The sequence below is a fragment of the Ranitomeya variabilis genome, chromosome 4, assembly GCF_051348905.1.
Source record: "Ranitomeya variabilis isolate aRanVar5 chromosome 4, aRanVar5.hap1, whole genome shotgun sequence".
Lineage (NCBI taxonomy): Eukaryota > Metazoa > Chordata > Amphibia > Anura > Dendrobatidae > Ranitomeya > Ranitomeya variabilis.
The window spans coordinates 729,422,134-729,445,909 of NC_135235.1; the positions used below are offsets into that span (position 1 = coordinate 729,422,134).

Here is a 23,776-nt window from a genome sequence, read left to right on the forward strand (position 1 = left end):
TGGTGACATTTTCTTTAAAGTATCACATCTGGTAGAGAGTCTTGAATAAATATACAAAATAAGTATTTTTAACATTTTGGCGAGCTCAGCTAAATCTGATTTTTTTTGTGTTATTTTTGTGTGGATTCCTTTCCCTTGCACAGGGGGGGGGGAGGAGAGCTCTGCTAAAAACATCTGTTGTGCAAGTTGTCAGGAATTCTACTACGATACTTCAAATCGCAAGGATCAGACAAAACCTACGAGTGAGGACTAAGCCAGATGGATTGACAAGTATCAGAAGCACTACAAGTGCCAGACATACTGAAGATAGACATGCTGATGACCAGAGCCCAGCGTTATCCAACAAAGGAACTACAAGCTGAGATATTTCAAGGTAAGAAAAATAGATGTAGTTACATCTTTTTCTAAGCAAAGTAGACTAAGATTAAGACTGTAGACAAGTCTATCTTAGAAGTTTTATGGCTCAGCTTGTATGCAGAATCTGAAATGGAAAATAGATTCTAAGCTGGTGTCCTTTAAAAGAGAAAGAGAGAAATTGAAAAATATTTTACAGTTGGTTGACGTATTTCACAAGTTTGTGCCAGAGAAATCCAATAATGATTGTGTAGAAACAGTGTCAGAGGAAAGTAATGATGTTCCAGAGATTGACTGTAATGTGGAGAAACAGTTACAAGATATCAGAAACGAGTTTGTAATGGCCACTCAAGGTGACCTTATGTCTGAAGACATGGAAAAAACTATTCTGCATTTGTCATCAAAATATAAAGGCTTAATTGTTATTCTTTTTATTTTTAATTTTCAATTTTGATTCTTTATTTTTAATTCTTAATTTTTATTTTTTCTCTCAATCAAGAAAAATACATCAATATTTAATAAAGTAATGTCTAGTACGAGAATATCGCTTCATTAAATATAGCGATGATATGGTTCCATTATAAGGGGATAATGTTTCTATTCGGAGTTATATACAACAATTCATTATTTTACTCACTCATTCTTATTTTGGTTCATGGCTATACATTATTATGTATTATTATTGGTCTAATAAATATATTTATTAATAAAGTTGAATAATAAAGATGAAAACACTTGTTACATAAAAAAAAACACTGACACCTATGGGTTGAAAAGGTAATTACACCTATGACATAAAAATGTTCTATCATATGAAGAATATGGTTAATAATTAGTGCTGAGCGAGTATACTCGTTGCTCGGGTGATCTCCGAGTATTTGTAAGTGCTCGGAGATTTCGTTTTCAGCATCTCAGTTGAATGATTTAGGCTTCTTTCACACTTCCGTCATTCGGGGGTGCGTCACAATGCAGTGAAGCGACGTATTGAAGGATGTTGTGAAAATAGTGTAAAACGTGTGCAACACATCCAGTGTTATGACGATGCATCGAAGGAGTTCCTGGCTGCATTTTCAGGTATAAAAAAATCCTTCCAGGCATGCTCAGAATGAAAAAACGGGATACGTCACTGGATTCCTGTGTTTGACGATCAGCGACGGATCATGCGTCCATAGGCTTCCATTATAGCCAACGACGGACAGCGCAGAACCCGTCGCTCAGCAATTTTCCGACATGCAGAAAAAAACATTCCTCTGAACGTTTTCTCCGCATGACTGACCGCTATTTTCCGACAGATCCAGTGCACAATGGATGAAACGGATGGCAATCCGTCACAATCCGTCGCTAATACAAGTCTATGGGAAAAAAACACGATCCTGCAGAAAAATTTGCAGGATCCTGTTTTTTCAAAACTTCACGGATTTCGACCAGAGGAAAAAGACGGAAGTGTGAAAGAGGCCTTACAGCTGCTACACAGCTTAAATACATGTGGGGATTCCCTAGCACCAAGGCATTCCTCACATGTATTCAGCCTGTCTAGCAGCTGTAAATCATGCAGCTGCGTCAACAAAAACTAAGTCTCCGAGCACTTTTAAATACTCGGACATCACCTGAGCGTGCTCGGGAAAACCCGAGCAAGGAGTATACTCGCTCATCTCTATTAATAATGCAGTATCATTTATTATTGCTTTATTATTCCAAACATTAATCCTATAATAATAATAATATGGATATTGCTGATTGCTATGGTACGCTGTGATATTATAGGTCAGGAAAATTACCAGATTTGATATAGAATAGGGAACTTCAAGCAAGATGCTGGAATTACATTAATAAATCTTTTCATATTTCTAAATTCAAGTGATTCTCAAAAGTTGCAAGGGGGAAAAGCCGCTATCCAGAAGTCTCAGAAGTTAACAAAGCTATGATTTCTGAGTAATAATAGACTGTATCAATTACAATTCATGTCACCACTGACAACCATGATTGCAATATCCATCACTGACAACTACAACTGCAGTATCTAAACTGACAACCACGACTGCAGAGGACGATGATCCTATGATGCTAAGATGAACTATTATCACGTTTTTATCGAGATCCAGTGGTTTCCTATCACCTATAAAGCTTCGATGAAAGCTGGTGAACAATAAAGGTAATTGTCAGCAAGCTACAACCCTGGTGCTAAACTTAGCAAGGAAGATTAATTTTAACCCTTCCTTTGTTGATCAAAGATGTCACACCTGTTCCAAGACCAGTGCAGATGACATGGAGGATTCCAGAAATATCCAAGGTGAGCCAATGTAAGTCCAGGTCTTTAAAGGTTATAAACATAACATGTTTAACATGTGACACTTCACAGATATTAACCCCTTCACCCCCAAGGGTGGTTTGCACGTTAATGACCGGGCCAATTTTTACAATTCTGACCACTGTCCCTTTAGGAGGTTATAACTCTGGAACGCTTCAACGGATCTTGGCGATTCTGACATTGTTTTCTTGTGACATATTGTACTTCATGATAGTGGTAAAATTTCTTCGATATAACTTGCGTTTATTTGTGAAAAAAACGGAAATTTGGCGAAAATTTTGAAAATTTTGCAATTTTCCAACTTTGAATTTTTATGCCCTTAAATCACAGACATATGTCACGCAAAATACTTAATAAGTAACATTTCCCACATGTCTACTTTACATCAGCACAATTTTGGAACCAAAATTTTTTTTTGTTAGGGAGTTATAAGGGTTAAAAGTTGACCAGAAATTTCTCATTTTTACAACACCATTTTTTTTTAGGGACCACATCTCATTTGAAGTCATTTTGAGGGGTCTGTATGATAGAAAATACCCAAGTGTGACACCATTCTAAAAACTGCACCCCTCAAGGTGCTCAAAACCACACTCAAGAAGTTTATTAACCCTTCAGGTGTTTCACAGGAATTTTTGGAATGTTTAAATAAAAATGAACATTTAATTTTTTTTCACACAAAATTTATTTCAGCTCCAATTTGTTTTATTTTACCAAGGGTAACAGGAGAAAATGGACCCCAAAAGTTGTTGTACAATTTGTCCTGAGTACGCTGATACCCCATATGTGGGTGTAAACCATTGTTTGGGCGCATGGCAGAGCTTGGAAGGGAAGGAGCGCCATTTGACTTTTCAATGCAAAATTGACTGGAATTGAGATGGGACGCCATGTTGCGTTTGGAGAGCCCCTGATGTGCCTAAACATTGAAACCCCCTACAAGTGACACCATTTTGGAAAGTAGACCCCCTAAGGAACTTATCTAGATGTGTGGTGAGCACTTTGACCCACCAAGTGCTTCACAGAAGTTTATAATGCAGAGCCGTAAAAATAAAAAATCATATTTTTTCACAAAAATGATCTTTTCGCCCCCAATTTTTTATTTTCCCAATGGTAAGAGAAGAAATTGGTCCCCAAAAAATGTTGTGCAATTTGTCCTGAGTACGCAGATACCCCATATGTTGGGGTAAACCACTGTTTGGGCGCATGGCAGAGCTTGGAAGGGAAGGAGCGCCATTTGACTTTTCAATGCAAAATTGACTGGAATTGAGATGGGACGCCATGTTGCGTTTGGAGAGCCCCTGATGTGCCTAAACATTGAAACCCCCTACAAGTGACACCATTTTGGAAAGTAGACCCCCTAAGGAACTTATCTAGATGTGTGGTGAGCACTTTGACCCACCAAGTGCTTCACAGAAGTTTATAATGCAGAGCCGTAAAAATAAAAAATCATATTTTTTCACAAAAATGATCTTTTCGCCCCCAATTTTTTATTTTCCCAAGGGTAAGAGAAGAAATTGGTCCCCAAAAAATGTTGTGCAATTTGTCCTGAGTACGCAGATACCCCATATGTTGGGGTAAACCACTGTTTGGGCGCATGGCAGAGCTCGGAAGTGAAGGAGCGCCATTTGACTTTTCAATGCAAAATTGACTGGAATTGAGATGGGACGCCATGTTGCGTTTGGAGAGCCCCTGATGTGCCTAAACATTGAAACCTCCTACAAGTGACACCATTTTGGAAAGTAGACCCCCTAAGGAACTTATCTAGATGTGTGGTGAGCACTTTGACCCACCAAGTGCTTCACAGAAGTTTATAATGCAGAGCCGTAAAAATAAAAAATCATATTTTTTCACAAAAATGATCTTTTCGCCCCCAATTTTTTATTTTCCCAAGGGTAAGAGAAGAAATTGGTCCCCAAAAAACGTTGTGCAATTTGTCCTGAGTACGCAGATACCCCATATGTTGGGGTAAACCACTGTTTGGGCGCATGGCAGAGCTTGGAAGGGAAGGAGCGCCATTTGACTTTTCAATGCAAAATTGACTGGAATTGAGATGGGACGCCATGTTGCGTTTGGAGAGCCCCTGATGTGCCTAAACATTGAAACCCCCCACAAATGACACCATTTTGGAAATTAGACCCCCTAAGGAACTTATCTAGATGTGTTTTGAGAGCTTTGCACCCCCAAGTGTTTCACTACAGATTATAACGCAGAGCCGTGAAAATAAAAATTCTTTTTTTTTTTTCACAAAAATGATTTTTTAGCCCCCAGCTTTTGTATTTTTACAAGAGTAACAGAATAAACTGGACCCCAAAAGTTGTTGTCCAATTTGTCCTGAGTACGCTGATACCCCATATATGGAGGGTAACCACTGTTTGGGCGCATGACAGAGCTCGGAAGGGAAGGAGCGCCATTTGGAATGCAGACTTAAATGGATTGGTCTGCAGGCGTCACGTTGCATTTGCAGAGCCCCTGATGTACCCAAACAGTACAAACCCCCCACAAGTGACCCCATATTGGAAACTAGACCTCCCAAGGAACTTATCTAGATGTGTTGTGAGAACTTTGAACCCCCAAGTGTTTCACTACAGTTTGTAACGCAAAGCCGTGAAAATAAAAATTCTTTTTTTTTTCACAAAAATGATTTTTTAGCCCCCAGCTTTGTATTTTTACAAGGGTAACAGAATAAATTGGACCCTAAAAGTTGTTTTCCAATTTGTCCTGAGTACGCTGATACCCCCTATGTGGGGGGTAACCACTGTTTGGGCACATGACAGAGCTCGGAAGGGAAGGAGCGCCATTTGGAATGCAGACTTAAATGGATTGGTCTGCAGGCGTCACGTTGCATTTGCAGAGCCCCTGATGTACCCAAACAGTACAAACCCCCCACAAGTGACCCCATATTGGAAACTAGACCTCCCAAGGAACTTATCTAGATGTGTTGTGAGAACTTTGAACCCCCAAGTGTTTCACTACAGTTTGTAACGCAAAGCCGTGAAAATAAAAATTCTTTTTTTTTTCACAAAAATGATTTTTTAGCCCCCAGCTTTGTATTTTTACAAGGGTAACAGAATAAATTGGACCCTAAAAGTTGTTTTCCAATTTGTCCTGAGTACGCTGATACCCCCTATGTGGGGGGTAACCACTGTTTGGGCACATGACAGAGCTCGGAAGGGAAGGAGCGCCATTTGGAATGCAGACTTAAATGGATTGGTCTGCAGGCGTCACGTTGCATTTGCAGAGCCCCTGATGTACCCAAACAGTACAAACCCCCCACAAGTGACCCCATATTGGAAACTAGACCTCCCAAGGAACTTATCTAGATGTGTTGTGAGAACTTTGAACCCCCAAGTGTTTCACTACAGTTTGTAACGCAAAGCCGTGAAAATAAAAATTCTTTTTTTTTTCACAAAAATGATTTTTTAGCCCCCAGCTTTGTATTTTTACAAGGGTAACAGAATAAATTGGACCCTAAAAGTTGTTTTCCAATTTGTCCTGAGTACGCTGATACCCCCTATGTGGGGGGTAACCACTGTTTGGGCACATGACAGAGCTCGGAAGGGAAGGAGCGCCATTTGGAATGCAGACTTAAATGGATTGGTCTGCAGGCGTCACGTTGCATTTGCAGAGCCCCTGATGTACCCAAACAGTACAAACCCCCCACAAGTGACCCCATATTGGAAACTAGACCTCCCAAGGAACTTATCTAGATGTGTTGTGAGAACTTTGAACCCCCAAGTGTTTCACTACAGTTTACAACGCAGAGCCGTGAAAATAAAACATATTTTTTTCCCACAAAAATGATTTTTAGCCCCCCAAATTTTTATTTTCCCAAGGATAACAAGAGAACTTGGACCCCAGAAGTTGTTGTTCAATTTGTCCCGAGTACGCTGATAACCCATATGTTGGGATAAACCCCTTTTTGGACGCACGGGAGAGCTCGGAAGGGAAGGAGCACTGTTTTACTTTTTCAACGCAGAATTGGCTGGAATTGAGATCGGACGCCATGTCGCGTTTGGAGAGCCCCTGATGTGCCTAAACAGTGGAAACTCCCCAATTCTACCTGAAACCCTAACCCAAACACACCCCTAACCCTAATCCCAACGGTAACCCTAACCCTACCCCTAACCTCACCTCTAACCGTTTAATGAACATTTTCTGACAGTCATAAGTGCCACGTATTTAAGTGCCACGTATTTAAGTGCCACATATTTAAGTGCCACGTATTTAAGTGCCACGTGTTTCAGTGCCACGTGTTTCAGTGCCACGTGTTTCAGTGCCACGATATTTCAGTGCCACGTATTTCAGTGCCACGTACTATAAATACTATAACTATGTGGTTATACGTGGCACTTAAATACGTGGCACGTAAATACGTGGCACGTAAATACGTGGCACGTAAATACGTGGCACGTAAGTACGTGGCACTTAAGTACGTGGCACTTAAGTACGTGGCACTTAAGTACGTGGCACTTAAGTACGTGGCACTTAAGTACGTGGCACTTATATACGTGGCACTTATATACGTGGCCACTGAAATATCGTGGCACTTATATACGTATATAAACGTATATTTTAGTGCCACGTATTTCAGGTTAGGGGTAGGGTTAGGGGTAGGGTTTTTTTTTTTTGTTTGTTTTCTTGTGTTTTTCTATAAAAACGCATGCGTCTAAAAACGCATGCGTTTTACCACGTTTACATGCGTTTTTTCACACATGCGTTTTTTTAAAAAACGCATGCAGATAAAAACGCAAGTGTGAAACCAGCCTAAAAGACGCTTTTTATAGCAAAAAAGTTTTTGCGTCTCCACATTTTGAGACCTATAATTTTTCCACATTTTGGTCCACAGAGTCATGTGAGGTCTTGTTTTTTGTGGGACGAGTTGACGTTTTTATTGGTAACATTTTCGGACACGTGACCATTTTTGATCACTTTTTATTCCGATTTTTGTGAGGCAGAATGACCAAAAACCAGCTATTCATGAATTTCTTTTGGGAGAGGCGTTTATACCGTTCCGCGTTTGGTAAAATTGATAAAGCAGTTTTATTCGTCGGGTCAGTACGATTACAGCGATATCTCATTTATATAATTTTTTTATGTTTTGGCGCTTTTATACGATAAAAACTATTTTATAGAAAAAATAATTATTTTGGTATCGCTTTATTCTCAGGACTATAACTTTTTTATTTTTTTGCTGATGATGCTGTATGGCGGCTCGTTTTTTGCGGGACAAGATGACGTTTTCAGCGGTACCATGGTTATTTATATCCGTCTTTTTGATCGCGTGTTATTCCACTTTTTGTTCGGCGGTATGGTAATAAAGCGTTGTTTTTTGCCTCGTTTTTTTTTTTTTTTTCTTACGGTGTTTACTGAAGGGGTTAACTAGTGGGGCAGTTTTATAGGTTGGGTCGTTACGGACGTGGCGATACTAAATATGTGTACTTTTATTGTTTTTTTTATTTTATTTAGATAAAGAAATGTATTTATGGGAATAATATTTTTTTTTTTTTTTCATTATTTTGGAATATTTTTTTTTTTTTTTTTTTACACATTTGGAAAAAATTTTTTTTAACTTTTTTACTTTGCCCCAGGGGGGGACAATACAGATCGGTGATCTGGCAGTGTGCACAGCACTCTGACAGATCACCGATCTGAGGAAAGTGCAGGCTGCTTCACAGTGCCTGCTCTGAGCAGGCGTCTGTGAAGCCACCTCCCTCCCTGCAGGACCCGGATCCGTGGCCATCTTGGATCCGGGTCTGGGAGCTGCAGGGAGGGAGGTAAGACCCTCGCAGCAACGCGATCACATCGCGTTGCTGCGGGGGGCTCAGGGAAGCCCGCAGGGAGCCCCCTCCCTGCGCGATGCTTCCCTGCACCGCCGGCACATCGCGATCATGTTTGATCGCGGTGTGCCGGGGGTTAATGTGCCGGGGGCGGTCCGTGACCGCTCCTGGCACATAGTGCCGGATGTCAGCTGTGATAATCAGCTGACACCCGGCCGCGATCGGCGGCGCTCCCCCCGTGAGCGCCGCTGATCGCGTATGACGTACTATCCCGTCGGCGGTCATACGGGCCCACCCCACCTCGACGGGATAGTACGTCAGATGTCAGGAAGGGGTTAAACCTACATTTCATCTATGGACTTTCTTTTTTTTATCATCATTTGAATTTATGGACTTTGACACATGACACACGGTCTCTACAATATCTACATGCTACATTTTTTTTTAGAAGGAATTATCAAAAGACTGTTTTAAAAGAACCAAGGAGAAGACTGAAGACCAGATGACATCAGATGATGATCGGACCGGTGTTGCTTCGATTTAGATTTAGGGGAGTATAATTATACATTTTATATGAATATTGGTCACGGCTTACCATAACATGAATTCACATCATTATGTTATTGAGTAAGTATAATAATAATAATCTGATATTATTATTATTATTATTATGGACATTATTTTGCCAAAGAAGAAGAAAAGAAGGAAACAAAATCTTATTATTCTAATAATGAAATTATCTACCTTGAGGGTTTCAATTAATGTCTGTCACCCTCAAAAGGGGGAATTGTTAAATATTAACAAAAAACCTCATGAAATAGGCCTGGACAGAAATGATGGTACCCTAAACTTAATATTTTGTTGCACAACCTTTTGCGGCAATCACTGCAATCAAACGATTTCTCTAACTGTAAATGAGAATTCCACACCTTTCGACAGGTATTTTGGCCCATTCCTCAAGAGCAAACTGCTCCAGTTGTCTCGTGTTTGAAGGTTGCCTTTTCCAGATGGCATATTTCAGCTCTTTCCAAAAATGCTAAATAGGATTTTGGTCAGTGCTCAATAGAAAGTTACTTCAGAATAGTCCAGTGTTTTCCTCTTAGCCGTTCTTGGGTGTTTTTAGCTGTGTGTTGTGGGTCATTATCCTGTTGCAAGACCCATGACCTGTGACTGACCAAGCTTTCTGACACTGGGAAGCACATTTCTCTCTAGAATCCCTTGATAGTCTTGAGATTTAATTGTACCCTGCACAGATTCTAGACACCCTGTGCCAGACGCACCAAAGCAGCCCTAGAACATAACAGAGCCTCCTCCATGTTTTACAGTAGGGACAGTGTTCTTTTCTTGATATGCTTCATTTTTCCCCTCTTTGAACATAGAGCTGATGTGCCTTGCCAATCAAAAAAGTTCAATTTTTGTCTCATCTGTCCACAGGACATTCTCCCAAGCTTTGTGGCTTGTCAACATGTAGATTGGCAAATTCCAGTCAGGCTTTTTTATGATTTTTTTCAACAATAGTGTCCTCCTTGGTTGTCTCCCATGAAGTCCACTTTGGCTCATACAACGACGGATGGTGCGATCTGACACTGATGTTCCTTGAGCTTGAAGTTCACCTTTAATCTGTTTAGAAGTTTTTCTGGGCTCTTTTTTTTTTACTATTCGTAATACCAGTCTCTTTGATTTGTCATTAATTTTCCTCCTGTGGCCACGTTCAGGGAGGTTTGCTACAGTCCTATGGATAATACATTTTTGAATAATATATGCAACTCTAGTCACAAGAACATTAAGCTGCTTGGAGATGGTCTTATAACTTTTACCATTAACATGTTTGTCTATAATTTTCTTTCTAATCTCAGGAGACAACTCTTTCCTTTGCTTCCTTTGGTCCATGTTGAGTGTGATACACACCATGTCACCAAACAGCACAGTGAGTATCTGAAGCCCTATATATAGGCCCAGTCACTGATTACAAGATTGTAGACACCTGTGATGCTAATTAGTGAACACACCTTGATTTAACATGTCCCTATTGTCACACTATTTTCAGGGGTTCCATCATTTCTGTCCAGGCCTATTTCATGACTATTTTTTTTTTAATTCTGTGGAAGCATAGTTGAAAAGCCATGTGTGACTTTCATTTGTTCAATTTCATAGATTTTTTAATATTACTTTTATCAGATTCAAGTTATTTCTGTGACCATTGTGGGTTTTTCTGTCATTAAACAAGAGGTACCAACAATTTTGACCACGTGTCTATAGATTATAACCCTCAGTGAACTAATTTCTAAAATGGAATCACTTTATGGGGATTTCGACTATTCTGGTTTTCTGTCATTTAGTTACAGTATATTAGGGCTTCTGCATATGGTGTGTCCAATCTCATCTGGGATCTGTTCCTGCTGTCCAGATGGAGTAATCTTCTCCCAACTTCAGCCAATTGGAAAGTACCATACCCTGCTAAAGTTCAAAGCATATGGCCGGAATCTGCCAGAAACAGAGTTGTTCTCCTTTGGTTCAATCCTCTGTGCTCAGCTTGTGGCTTGAATATTTGTTTATTTTTGTGACCATATCTCGATTACTGACTACTAGGGTTGAGCGTCTTTTATTTTTATAGGATCGGGTCGGGTTTCACGAAACCCGACTTTCTCAAAAGTCGGGTCGAGCGAAATCGGCCGATCCTATAAAAAAGTCGGGGTCGGCCGAAACACGAAACCCAATGCAGTGCAATGGGATACTATGGTTCCCAGGGTCTGAAGGAGAGGAAACTCTCCTTCAGGCCCTGGGATCCATATTAATGTGTAAAATAAAGAATTAAAATAAAAATATTGATATACTCACCCGTCCGGAGACCCCTGGACATCACCGCTGGTAACCGGCAGCCTTCTTTGCTTAAAATGAGCGCGTTCAGGGCCTTCCATGATGTCACGGCTTCTGATTGGTCGCGTGCCGCTCATGTGACCGCCACGCGACCAATCACAAGCCGTGACGTAATTCTCAGGTCCTAAATTCCTAATTCTAGGAATTTAGGACCTGAGAATTACGTCACGGCTTGTGATTGGTTGCGTGGCGGTCACATGGGCAGCCGCGACCAATCACAAGCCGTGACGTCATCTAAGGCCCTGAACGCGCTCAATCTTAGGAAGGAAGGCTGCCGGAAAGAAGCCGAGGGTGAGTATATTCCTATTAGGTATATACTCACCCTCGGACGCGCCCTGCTTCTTTCCGGCAGCCTTCCTTCTTAAGAATGAGCGCGTGAAGAATGAGGAATGAGGAATTCCTAGAATGAGGAATTTAGGACCTGAGAATTACGTCACGGCTTGTGATTGGTCGCGTGGCGGTCACATGAGCGGCACGCGACCAATCAGAAGCCGTGACGTCATGGAAGGCCGTAAACGCGCTCATTTTAAGCAAAGAAGGCTGCCGGTTACCAGCGGCGATGTCCAGGGGCCTCCGGAGAGGTGAGTATATCAATATTTTTTATTTTAATTCTTTATTTTACACTTAAATGTGGATTCCGATACCGATTTCCGATATCGCAAACATATCGGAACTCGGTATCGGAATTCCGATACCAGATTCAGAAGATCGCCGACCTCATGGCCGACCCCACACAGGGGTCGGGTTTCATGAAACCCGACTTTGCCAAAAGTCGGCGACTTCTGAAAATGGCCGACCCGTTTCGCCAACCCTACTGACTACTCTTGTGTCTTCTGATTCCATATTCTGTCCTTTTGGTTCTGACTCAGCTACCTGACTATTCTTCTTGCCATCTAATACCACAGAAGAGCAAGTAACACCATGGTCCAAGCCTAGGGGTCCTAGTATAAGTCCAGATCCATGTAAGGGTGTTAAAGGGAGATGAGCAAGTCAATCTTTGGGATATGGAAAGCAGAGAAGATATTGCCAAGCATGTTCATGGTGGATATCTTTTGAGCTGCCAGGTGACCCAATACATTGTGTCTGAAAACTATTCCAGCTAGATCTGCATTCAAAACGCTAAATGGTGCTCCTTCTCTTCTGAACACTGCCATGCACCCAGACAGTAGTGTACAATTGTATGTAGGTTATTGTGCGAAGTTGGAAAATAATTTGTAAGATCCATTTGTTTTCTATTATCCTTTGTGAATAATTCCAAAGTTATCACCACATCAAGTGACATACATCAGATTTTTTGAAGATGGAGCCTGATTAAGAACACAAAACTGGCTGCAGGAAGAGGTTAAATCAGAGTATTTTGGACACTCACTACTGCAGTCGAAAACTGTGATTGTAGGCTATGACACAACTACTGAAATGTACAAATCCCTGGTTAGACCGCACATGGAGTACTGTGTATAGTTTTGGGCACCGGTGCTCAGAAAGGATATAATGGAACTAGAGCGAGTACAAAGGAGGGCAAAAAACTAATAAAGGGGATGGGGGAACTACAATACCCAGAGAGATTAGCAAAATTAGGATTATTTAGTCTACAAAAAGACAACTGAGGGGCAATCTAAAAACCATGTACAGTGCCTTGCGAAAGTATTCGGCCCCCTGGAACTTTTCAACATTTTCCCACATATCATGCTTCAAACATGAAGATACCAAATGTAAATTTTTGGTGAAGAATCAACAACAAGTGGAACACAATTGTAAAGTTGAACGAAATTTATTTGTTATTTAAAATTTTTGTGGATAATCAAAAACTGAAAAGTGGGGCGTGCAATATTATTTGGCCCCTTTACTTTCAGTGCAGCAAACTCACTCCAGAAGTTCATTGTGGATCTCTGAATGATCCAATGTTGTCCTAAATGCCTAATGATGATAAATGTAATCCACCTGTGTGTAATCAAGTCTCTGTATAAATGCACCTGTTCTGTGATAGTCTCAGGGTTCTGTTTGAAGCACAGAGAGCATCATGAAGACCAAGGAACACAACAGGCAGGTCCGTGATACTGTTGTGGAGACGTTTAAAGCCGGATTTGGATACAAAATGATTTCCAAAACTTTAAACATCAAGTATATAAGGGAACAATACAAATATCTCTCCAAGGATCTGTTTATACCAAGGAAGGTGACAGTCACAAGGGGCATTCTCTTTTTTCTGGAGAAGAGAAGGTTTTGCCACTAACATAAAAGAGGATTCTTTACTGTTAGGGCAGTGAGAATCTGGAATTGCTTGCCTGAAGAGGTGGTGATGGCTAATTCAGTTGAGGGGTTCAAGAGAGGCCTGGATGTCTTCCTGGAGCAGAACAATATTGTATCTTACAGTTATTAGTGTTATGGTTACCCCAATGACCATGGGAAAAAAATACAAAACGGACTAGCTCTCGGGTGATGGAAACTAAGGTCGACCGTGACCTGAACCTGACCCAACACTTACAGTAGCCGGGGGATGTACCTACGATGCCCTAGACACCACGCGCCAGCCGGAGATCTAACTACCCCTATAAGAGGAACATACAGGCCTGCCTTACCTCCAGTGAGGAACCCCAAAAGATGATAGTAGGCCCCCACAGATATTGACGGTGAGTTCAGAGGAAATGACATACGTAGGATGAACAGCAGATTTAGCACAGTGAGGTCCGCTTACTAGATAGCAGAAGGACAGGAAAGAGTTACTTCACGGTCGACCTAAAAATCACTATTCAAAAACACCATCCAGAAATTACTTTAAACTCCAGTGACAACTCATGCCACTGGAGTAGTAATTTTCTGTCCACAAGAGCTTCCAGCACTGAAGAGTCACATTGCAGATAGCTGGACAAAAATAGCAAAACAAGAAACAAAATTCAACTTAGCTGAACTGGAACTTGAGGCAGGTGAATGCAACAGAATGCTACTAGCACATTGTTGGCCGGCATGTGACTAACAGCCAAGCAGCCTTAAATAGGAAACTCCCCTAGAGGGTGGCGACAGGTAATCAGAGATGGAGGAAGGCACATAAGAGACACTACCATAACAGACCACCGGGGGAGCCCACAAACCGAATTCACAACAGTACCCCCCCCTTAAGGAGGGGGCACCGAACCCTCACCAGAACCACCAGGGCGACCTGGATGAGCACTATGAAATGCACGAACCAAATCGGGAGCATGAACATCGGATGCTGTCACCCAAGAATTATCCTCCTGGCCATAACCTTTCCACTTAACCAGATACTGAAGTTTCCGTCTGGAAACACGGGAGTCCAAGATCTTTTCCACCACATACTCCAATTCACCCTCAACCAACACAGGAGCAGGTGGATCAGCAGAAGGAACAACCGGTACCTCATACCTCCGCAATAATGACCGATGGAAAACATTATGGATATTAAAAGATGCTGGGAGGTCCAAACGAAAGGACACAGGATTAAGAACCTCCAGAATCCTATAAGGGCCGATAAACCGAGGCTTAAACTTAGGAGACGAGACCTTCATAGGAACAAATCGAGAAGACAGCCACACCAGGTCCCCAACACAAAGACGAGGACCAATACGCCGATGACGATTAGTGAACTGTTGAGTCTTCTCCTGGGACAACTTCAGATTGTCCACAACCTGTCCCCAAATCTGATGCATCCTATCAACCACAGCATCCACTCCAGGACAATCCGAAGACTCCAATTGACCGGACGAAAACCGAGGGTGAAACCCTGAATTACAAAAAAATGGAGAAACCAAAGTGGCAGAACTAGCCCGATTGTTAAGGGCAAACTCTGCCAATGGCAAAAAGTCAAGCCAATCATCCTGATCAGCGGACACAAAACACCTCAAGTAAGTCTCCAAGGTCTGATTAGTACGCTCAGTCTGGCCATTAGTCTGAGGATGGAATGCAGACGAAAAAGACAAATCGATACCCATCCTGGCACAGAACGTCCGCCAAAATCTAGACACAAACTGAGTACCCCTGTCAGACACTATATTCTCAGGAATACCATGCAAACGCACCACATTCTGAAAAAATAGAGGAACCAACTCAGAGGAGGAGGGCAATTTGGGTAAAGGTACCAAATGAACCATCTTGGAAAAACGGTCACAAATCACCCAGATGACAGACATCCTACGAGAAACCGGAAGGTCAGAAATAAAGTCCATAGAGATGTGCGTCCAAGGCCTCTTAGGAATAGGCAAGGGCAACAACAACCCACTGGCCCTAGAACAGCAGGGCTTGGCCCGAGCACAAACATCACAAGACTGCACAAACATGCGCACATCTCGAGACAAAGAAGGCCACCAGAAGGACCTAGACACCAAATCCCTGGTGCCAAAAATTCCAGGATGACCTGTCAACGCGGAAGAATGAACCTCCGAGATAACTCTACTGGTCCAATCATCAGGGACAAACAGTCTACCAGGCGGACAGCGATCAGGCCTATCCACCTGAAACTCCTGCAAAGAACGCCGCAGGTCTGGGGAGACAGCTGACAATATCACCCCATCCTTCAGGATGCCGGTAGGTTCGGAATCACCAGGCGAGTCAGGCTCAAAACTCCTAGAGAGGGCATCCGCCTTCACATTCTTGGACCCAGGCAGATATGACACCACAAAGTTAAATCGGGAGAAAAACAACGACCAGCGCGCCTGTCTAGGATTCAGACGCCTGGCCGACTCAAGATAAATTAGATTCTTGTGGTCAGTGAGGACCACCACCTGGTGTCTAGCACCCTCAAGCCAATGACGCCACTCCTCAAACGCCCACTTCATGGCCAGAAGTTCCCGATTTCCCACATCATAATTTCGCTCAGCGGGCGAAAATTTTCGGGAGAAAAACGCACATGGTCTCATTACTGAGCAGTCAGGATCTTTCTGCGACAAAACTGCACCTGCTCCGATCTCCGAAGCATCCACCTCAACCTGGAACGGAAGTAACACATCAGGTTGGCGCAACACAGGAGCGGAAGAAAAGCGGCGCTTAAGCTCTTGAAAGGCCTCCACAGCCGCAGAGGACCAATTAGCAACATCAGCACCCTTTTTGGTCAAATCAGTCAAAGGTTTAGCAATGGCAGAAAAACCCGCTATAAATCGGCGATAGAAATTAGCAAAACCCAAGAACTTTTGCAGACTCTTCAAAGAAGTAGGTTGCATCCAATCACAAATAGCCTGGACCTTGACAGGGTCCATCTCCATAGATGAAGGGGAAAAAATATATCCCAAAAAGGAAATTCTCTGAACTCCAAAACTACACTTTGAGCCCTTTACAAAAAGAGAATTAGCTCGCAAAACCTGAAAAACTCTCCTGACCTGTTGAACGTGAGATTCCCAGTCCTCCGAAAAAACAAGAATATCATCCAAATACACAATCATAAACTTATCCAGATATTCACGGAAAATATCGTGCATAAAGGACTGAAAAACGGAAGGGGCATTTGCGAGACCGAAAGGCATTACCAAATACTCAAAATGGCCTTCAGGCGTATTAAATGCGGTCTTCCACTCATCCCCCTGCTTAATCCGCACCAAATTATACGCACCACGTAGATCGATCTTAGTGAACCACTTAGCCCCCTTTATACGAGCAAACAGATCAGTCAGTAAAGGTAACGGGTACTGGTATTTAACTGTAATCTTATTCAAAAGTCGATAGTCGATACAAGGTCTCAATGAACCATCCTTTTTACCTACAAAGAAAAATCCTGCCCCTAGTGGAGACAACGAGGGGCGAATATGACCCTTTTCCAAGGATTCTCTGATATACTCCCGCATAGCAGTATGTTCAGGTACAGACAAATTAAACAAGCGACCCTTAGGAAACTTACTACCGGGGATCAATTCAATAGCGCAGTCACACTCTCTGTGGGGAGGGAGAGAATCAACTTTAGGCTCTTGAAAGACATCATAAAAATCTGACAGAAATGCTGGGATCTCAGAGGGAGTAGATGAAGAAATAGGAACCAAAGGTGCATCCCCATGAATACCCCGACATCCCCAGCTCAACACAGACATAGATTTCCAGTCCAAGACGGGATTATGAATCTGTAACCATGGTAATCCAAGCACTAAGACATCATGAAGGTTATATAATACAAGGAAACGAATAATCTCCTGATGGTCTGGGGTAAGACGCATAGTCACTTGTGTCCAATATTGTGGTTTATTGCTAGCCAAAGGTGTAGAATCAATACCCTTCAGGGGAATAGAAACTTCCAACGGCTCCAAATCAAACCCACAACGCTTGGCAAAGGACCAATCCATGAGACTCAGAGCGGCGCCAGAATCCACATAAGCATTCACAGTCACAGATGATAAGGTACAAATCAATGTCACGGACAAAAGAAATTTTGACTGCAAGGTACCTGTAGAAAAAGATTTATCAACCTTTTTATCAACCTTATTTATACGTTTAGAGCATGCTGATATAACATGAGCTGGATCTCCACAGTAGAAGCACAATCCATTTTTGCGCCTGTAATTTTGACGTTCGCCTCTAGACAAAACACGATCGCATTGCATATGCTCTAATGCCTTTTCAGAGGTCACCGCCAAATGGTGCACAGGTCTTTGCTCAGAAGACACCGCCATATGGTGCACAGGTTTTTGCTCAGAAGATACCGCCATATGGTGCACAGATTCTTCCTCAGAAGACCCTGCCATATGGTGCACAGATTTGCGCTCCCGCAAACGCCGATCAATCTGGATAGCCAATTTCATGGCATCATTCAGACCTGTAGGCACAGGGAACCCCACCATGACATCCTTCACGGCATCAGAGAGACCTTCTCTGAAATTAGCTGCTAAAGCGCACTCATTCCATTTAGTAAGCACCGACCATTTACGGAATTTCTGGCAGTATATCTCAGCTTCATCTTGCCCTTGGGAAAGAGCTATCAAGGCTTTCTCAGCCAAAATCTCCAAATTAGGTTCTTCATAAAGCAACCCCAAAGCCTGAAAAAACGCATCTACATTTAACAACGCAGGATCCCCTGGCGATAATGCAAATGCCCAACTTTGTGGGTCGCCGCGCAGTAGAGAGATAACAATTTTAACTTGTTGAGTCTGATCACCAGCAGAGTGAGATCTCAGAGACAAAAACAATTTGCAATTTTCTCTGAAACTCAAAAACCGGGATCTGTCTCCGGTAAAGTATTCAGGCAGAGGAATCTTAGGTTCAGACATTGGAGCACGTATAACAAAATCTTGTAGGTTCTGTACTTTTGTCGCAAGGTTATTCAAACCCGCAACTAAACTCTGTGGATCCATGTTTCAAATGGGTGTAACCCAAGCATTCAGAGGTTAAGAGGAGAGGAGAAAAAAAAAAGGCTGAAGACTGCAGTTTAAGCAAGGAATACAAATGATCAAACTAAGGTGCACTTTCAAACACAGAAAAAAAAAAACCTTTTCTTCTCCTTCCTACTTTAGTGCATATTTTAACACATAGATTTTTTTACTGGCCGGTCAAACTGTTATGGTTACCCCAATGACCATGGGAAAAAAATACAAAACGGACTAGCTCTCGGGTGATGGAAACTAAGGTCGACCGTGACCTGAACCTGACCCAACACTTACAGTAGCCGGGGGATGTACCTACGATGCCCTAGACACCACGCGCCAGCCGGAGATCTAACTACCCCTATAAGAGGAACATACAGGCCTGCCTTACCTCCAGTGAGGAACCCCAAAAGATGATAGTAGGCCCCCACAGATATTGACGGTGAGTTCAGAGGAAATGACATACGTAGGATGAACAGCAGATTTAGCACAGTGAGGTCCGCTTACTAGATAGCAGAAGGACAGGAAAGAGTTACTTCACGGTCGACCTAAAAATCACTATTCAAAAACACCATCCAGAAATTACTTTAAACTCCAGTGACAACTCATGCCACTGGAGTAGTAATTTTCTGTCCACAAGAGCTTCCAGCACTGAAGAGTCACATTGCAGATAGCTGGACAAAAATAGCAAAACAAGAAACAAAATTCAACTTAGCTGAACTGGAACTTGAGGCAGGTGAATGCAACAGAATGCTACTAGCACATTGTTGGCCGGCATGTGACTAACAGCCAAGCAGCCTTAAATAGGAAACTCCCCTAGAGGGTGGCGACAGGTAATCAGAGATGGAGGAAGGCACATAAGAGACACTACCATAACAGACCACCGGGGGAGCCCACAAACCGAATTCACAACATATTAGATTCTTTAGAAGGACGTAGATCTGGGATTTATTCTGACTGAGAATAGGATGAACTGGATGGACTAATGTCTTTTTTTGGCCTTGCTAACTATGTTACTATGTAATTATCAAACTCAACAGTCTTCATCAGTAATAAATGAGTAACTAGTGGTGAGACGTCTGGTGTAATTAGCGTATGGGTCTTGGTGACTTCACAATCTAAACTATTATAAGATCCAATTTTTTTGTCAAATGAGTTTCAAGAAGAAATATTAGGCATTTAAAGAGAACTGTATACAATATTGCTGAGATGGGAGGGAAGGGAACCTGTGCGCTGTAACCTACAGACACTGTCAGGTCTGTGCCATTATACTGATTACAATGATACCTTGGTTGATGGAATCTGTCTTGTGATTGTTTAATCTGTATTTGTAGTTTTCAGTTAATGAGATTCTCGTGCTTCGGGGTGGGGCTGTGGGTGGGACTTTATGTGGTGCGCTGATTACATATTCATCTGTATTGGCTTAAGACACGTTACTGATCCCTCAGTCAAAATGTTGATCACAGCAATACGGCCAGACTACACCACCAATAAAGCAGCCACAGCTGGTGACCGAGAAGAATCTGTGACTTCTCTGCATTTAGTGGTCACTACTCACCTGGGTAGTCATATGTAGGAATCTCCTCTTTACACCACTCATCATCTCTCACATATGTCTCTGTGGTATTAATATGGGTCAGATCTTCACCCTGAAACAAATATTGTAAAAGTCACACACAGATGGAGAAGTCACATCTATGATCAGCTCTAATCCTGCCATTTCCACCATTCTCATTACACAAGTATAAAACATATAATACTGGTGGATAAAACAAGACAACACAAGATATTCAAAGTCATCTACACATCATAGGGGAGATCTCAAGACACCTTCTCTCCATCTACCTGATGATCCTGAGGAACATTAGGATCTTCTTGTTTACAGTCCTGTGGAAGAAGAAGACGGGGACATCTCTCTGGTGTTGTCATCTTACTGGATAGATCTGGAGGAAACACATATAGGGACTGAATTCATTCTTTACATACAGATAATTATAGGCCGTGTATATTTAGTCCTGTCTATTACCTGGTGATGTGAGGGGCTGGGGAACCTCCATGACGTCCTTGTACAGATCTTTGTGTCTTTCTAAATACTCCCACTCCTCCATGGAGAAATAGACAGCAACATCCTGACACCTTATAGGAACCTGACACATACAATGATACCGTCATCCCCCCGATCCCTTCATTGCGTTACTGTATAATGTCCCAGCATTCCCAGCAGTGTCACCTCTCCAGTCAGCAGCTCAATCAACTTGTAGATGAGATATAGGATCTTCTGGTCATTGATGTCCTCATGTATCAGGGGGTGAGGTGGAGGCCCCGTGATTGGATTCAGGGGTCTTCCCCATCCTTCAGACACAGGGTCCTGACAGCGCTCACTAGAGGTCTTCTTCACTACTGTGTAATCCTGGTTATGGAGAGAAACATTAATATATCTCATTAGAGACATTTCCAGAGTCCTCACCTCTCCAGTTCTGTCCATCTGTTATTCCCACAGATAAGAATGATGTAATGTGACGTCATCAGAATCTCTCACCTCTCCAGTAAGCCGGAAGAGGATCTCTAGGGTGAGGTGTAATATCCTCTCTACCATCTTGTCTCTGTCCATATCCATCTTTGATTGGGAAATCAGGGAAATTCTATTTTGTAGAAGATCTTCACTGAGAGGATCCGATATTGAAGAGACCTGAATGAGGAGATGAGCCGAAGTAACATCATAAAATCCTGTGTAATAATACAATTACTGGAGATAATAAGGAAAACATATGAGGAGATTTATTATTTTACAGTATTTAGTTTTCTTCTTTCCATCTACTAATAAAACCTATATATTTAGGCCACAGACAACAAGCAGTTTCTCCCCCGGAGTCGGCAGCTGAATACGTTCCTCATAGACTCATCTTCCATAACACTAATTCTCGTCTCATTTACCGACCCTGGAATCGGCATTAGCAATACTGCAGGAGATATTCATTACACGGGACAGGAGAAATAACGACTTCATGATGAGGACGACATCTTCATCTTCTACTGCGGCTCTAGAAACAGATCTGTCCAGAGTCGGTCACTGACTCCATCCCCCCCGGCCTCTATATGGAGGTTTCCCGTCTTCCCCGCACTGTAATCTTCTATCACGTTAGATCTCAGCTCTGAGTCACACACAGAAGTTTGAGGCTTTTAGAAAAGGTTTTGTTGTTTGCACAAACACCGCGGACAGAAATGATCTGATCCCAAAGTCTCTATGTACAGTGATTTATGGGGTTTATTTCTGGCCTTAAGCTTTCCTATATTACAGGAAAAACACCAGGAAAAAAAACAAACAGATATTAAAATGTTTCTAAAAAAAAAATGGCTCCAACAATTCTTGTAAAAAGAAAAAAAACATGGAAAAAGCACAATACACTTCTTAGATGCCATGTTTGCAGCAAGTGGTTAAACTGCCAGGTTTCTTGTTGCAGCTTCTCCTGCGCTGTCCCTGCGGTGTACATCTACTGTATGTTCTGGGGCCCAAAAGAGTTAATAGGAAAAAATAAAATGTGTATTCTGTGACAGTGCTTCAAGTATATCCAGAGTTAAACAGTGATGATGGGGTAGCCATGTCAAAATATAGTGTGACAGGCATCACAACTATGGGTAAGAATTATTGAACTTATGTGAGCTTTAGTGGATGCCATGTGATATGATCGGCTTTACATTTTTACTATATGTTACACTGACCACACTATATTATGACATGGCTACCCCTATCACTATTTAACTCTGGATATACTTGAAGCACTGTCACCTTACTAGAAATGGTATGTCTTCTTAAATGATCTTCCTTGGTTGTGCTGTTTGTCTGCATGTGTTCTGCTGCATCTGAATCTTTATCTTGCTAAAAACTCTGTTTATGATTTGACCATGTTTTATGTTATTTTGGTGCCTTATATTTATTAGTAAAATAAAAATTATCTTGATTTTACTTCTTTTTTTTTGGATTTTGGTACTCTAATTTCTTGTTTGTATAGAATACTGTTGGGAGTAGTTCCATGGCTATTGCGTGTGGTGGTTGGGTTACTCAGGCCTGAGGCCACCCCTATGAATATGTATGCTGTCCTAAAGATTTTGTTTGTCATCAGAGAAGATTACCTTACTCCATAGGCAGCATCAATAGTAAAAAGTGAAGCGGTGTTTAAATCCCGCCCCAATATCGCTGTCATCTGACTCATCAGTGAGTGCCCATTCTGAAATATCTAGTCCATCTATGACTACTAGGTCAGGAATATCCCTGAGGAGGCAGAAAGATCACAACTTTCACCCATATAGACGGCATGAGTACCGTTCACCCGAATATCAAAGACGTGACAATAAGGTAATTAACCTTAGTCAATATAGATTTATGGATATGGATTTGGCACTCCTTGAAAAGGGTCCATCCTTTGCACCAGCTGCGCCATTTGATGCCTTTACGGCTGTAAAAGATCTACACATGTTTGCACGCTCCTTGATTTTTAAAAAATATTTATTTGAAGGTAAAATTGTTGAGTTATTTCCTATAGAGGAAGAACAGATAGCGCTACGCGCTCTGGAGGAGTTGGCCATCGAACATAATACCCCTGAGGGAGGTAAGGTGCAACTAACTATTCGTCCTAAGTCCAAGAAGTTCCCTCCCCTGTCTTCATGTCCAAATGTGGATCTGTTTGTCCAAATTGTGACTAAGGAATTCCTTAAGATTCCACGTTATATCCATCATGACAATTTGTCCAAAAAAGAAAGGGAGCGTCTGCGCGCCCTTCAGGAGTTACCTGATGGGAAATTCAAACCGGCGGACAAGGGGGGTAATATTGTAATGTGGCCTAAGGTCCTCTATGAAAAAGAGGCCCTCCACCAATTAAACAACCCAACTTGCTATAGAAAACTCACCTTTAACCCCTTGTCCGCCTATTCTACACAGTTACAGACCATCATTAACAATCCTAGGGAGGTGGGGACGATCACCAAGGAATTGGCCACGGCCCTTGTGGTGACTGAACTCACAATCCCCACCTTCTATTTATTGTCAAAAATCCATAAGGACGTGCGGACGCCCCCCGGACGCCCTATCATGTCAGGTAGGGGGAACTTCTTGGAAAATATCAACAAATGGATAGATTCGAAATTACAACCCTTAGTAGAAGCATTGCTATCCT

At 42.1% G+C, this 23,776-nt stretch overlaps 1 protein-coding gene across 1 annotated transcript in view; it reads right to left on the bottom strand.

The window, feature by feature from the left end:
- Positions 1-23,776, bottom strand: part of LOC143767942 (uncharacterized) — a 72,938-nt gene that overhangs the window by 31,740 nt on the left and 17,422 nt on the right. Inside the window, exons 3-7 of the mRNA XM_077256486.1 lie at positions 21,145-21,294; positions 20,836-21,015; positions 20,632-20,752; positions 20,451-20,548; positions 20,164-20,254 (exon numbers count right to left, since the gene is read on the bottom strand). Of these exons, the coding sequence (XP_077112601.1) occupies positions 20,164-20,254; positions 20,451-20,548; positions 20,632-20,752; positions 20,836-21,015; positions 21,145-21,294 (640 nt within the window). The remainder of the gene's footprint in view (positions 1-20,163; positions 20,255-20,450; positions 20,549-20,631; positions 20,753-20,835; positions 21,016-21,144; positions 21,295-23,776) is intronic.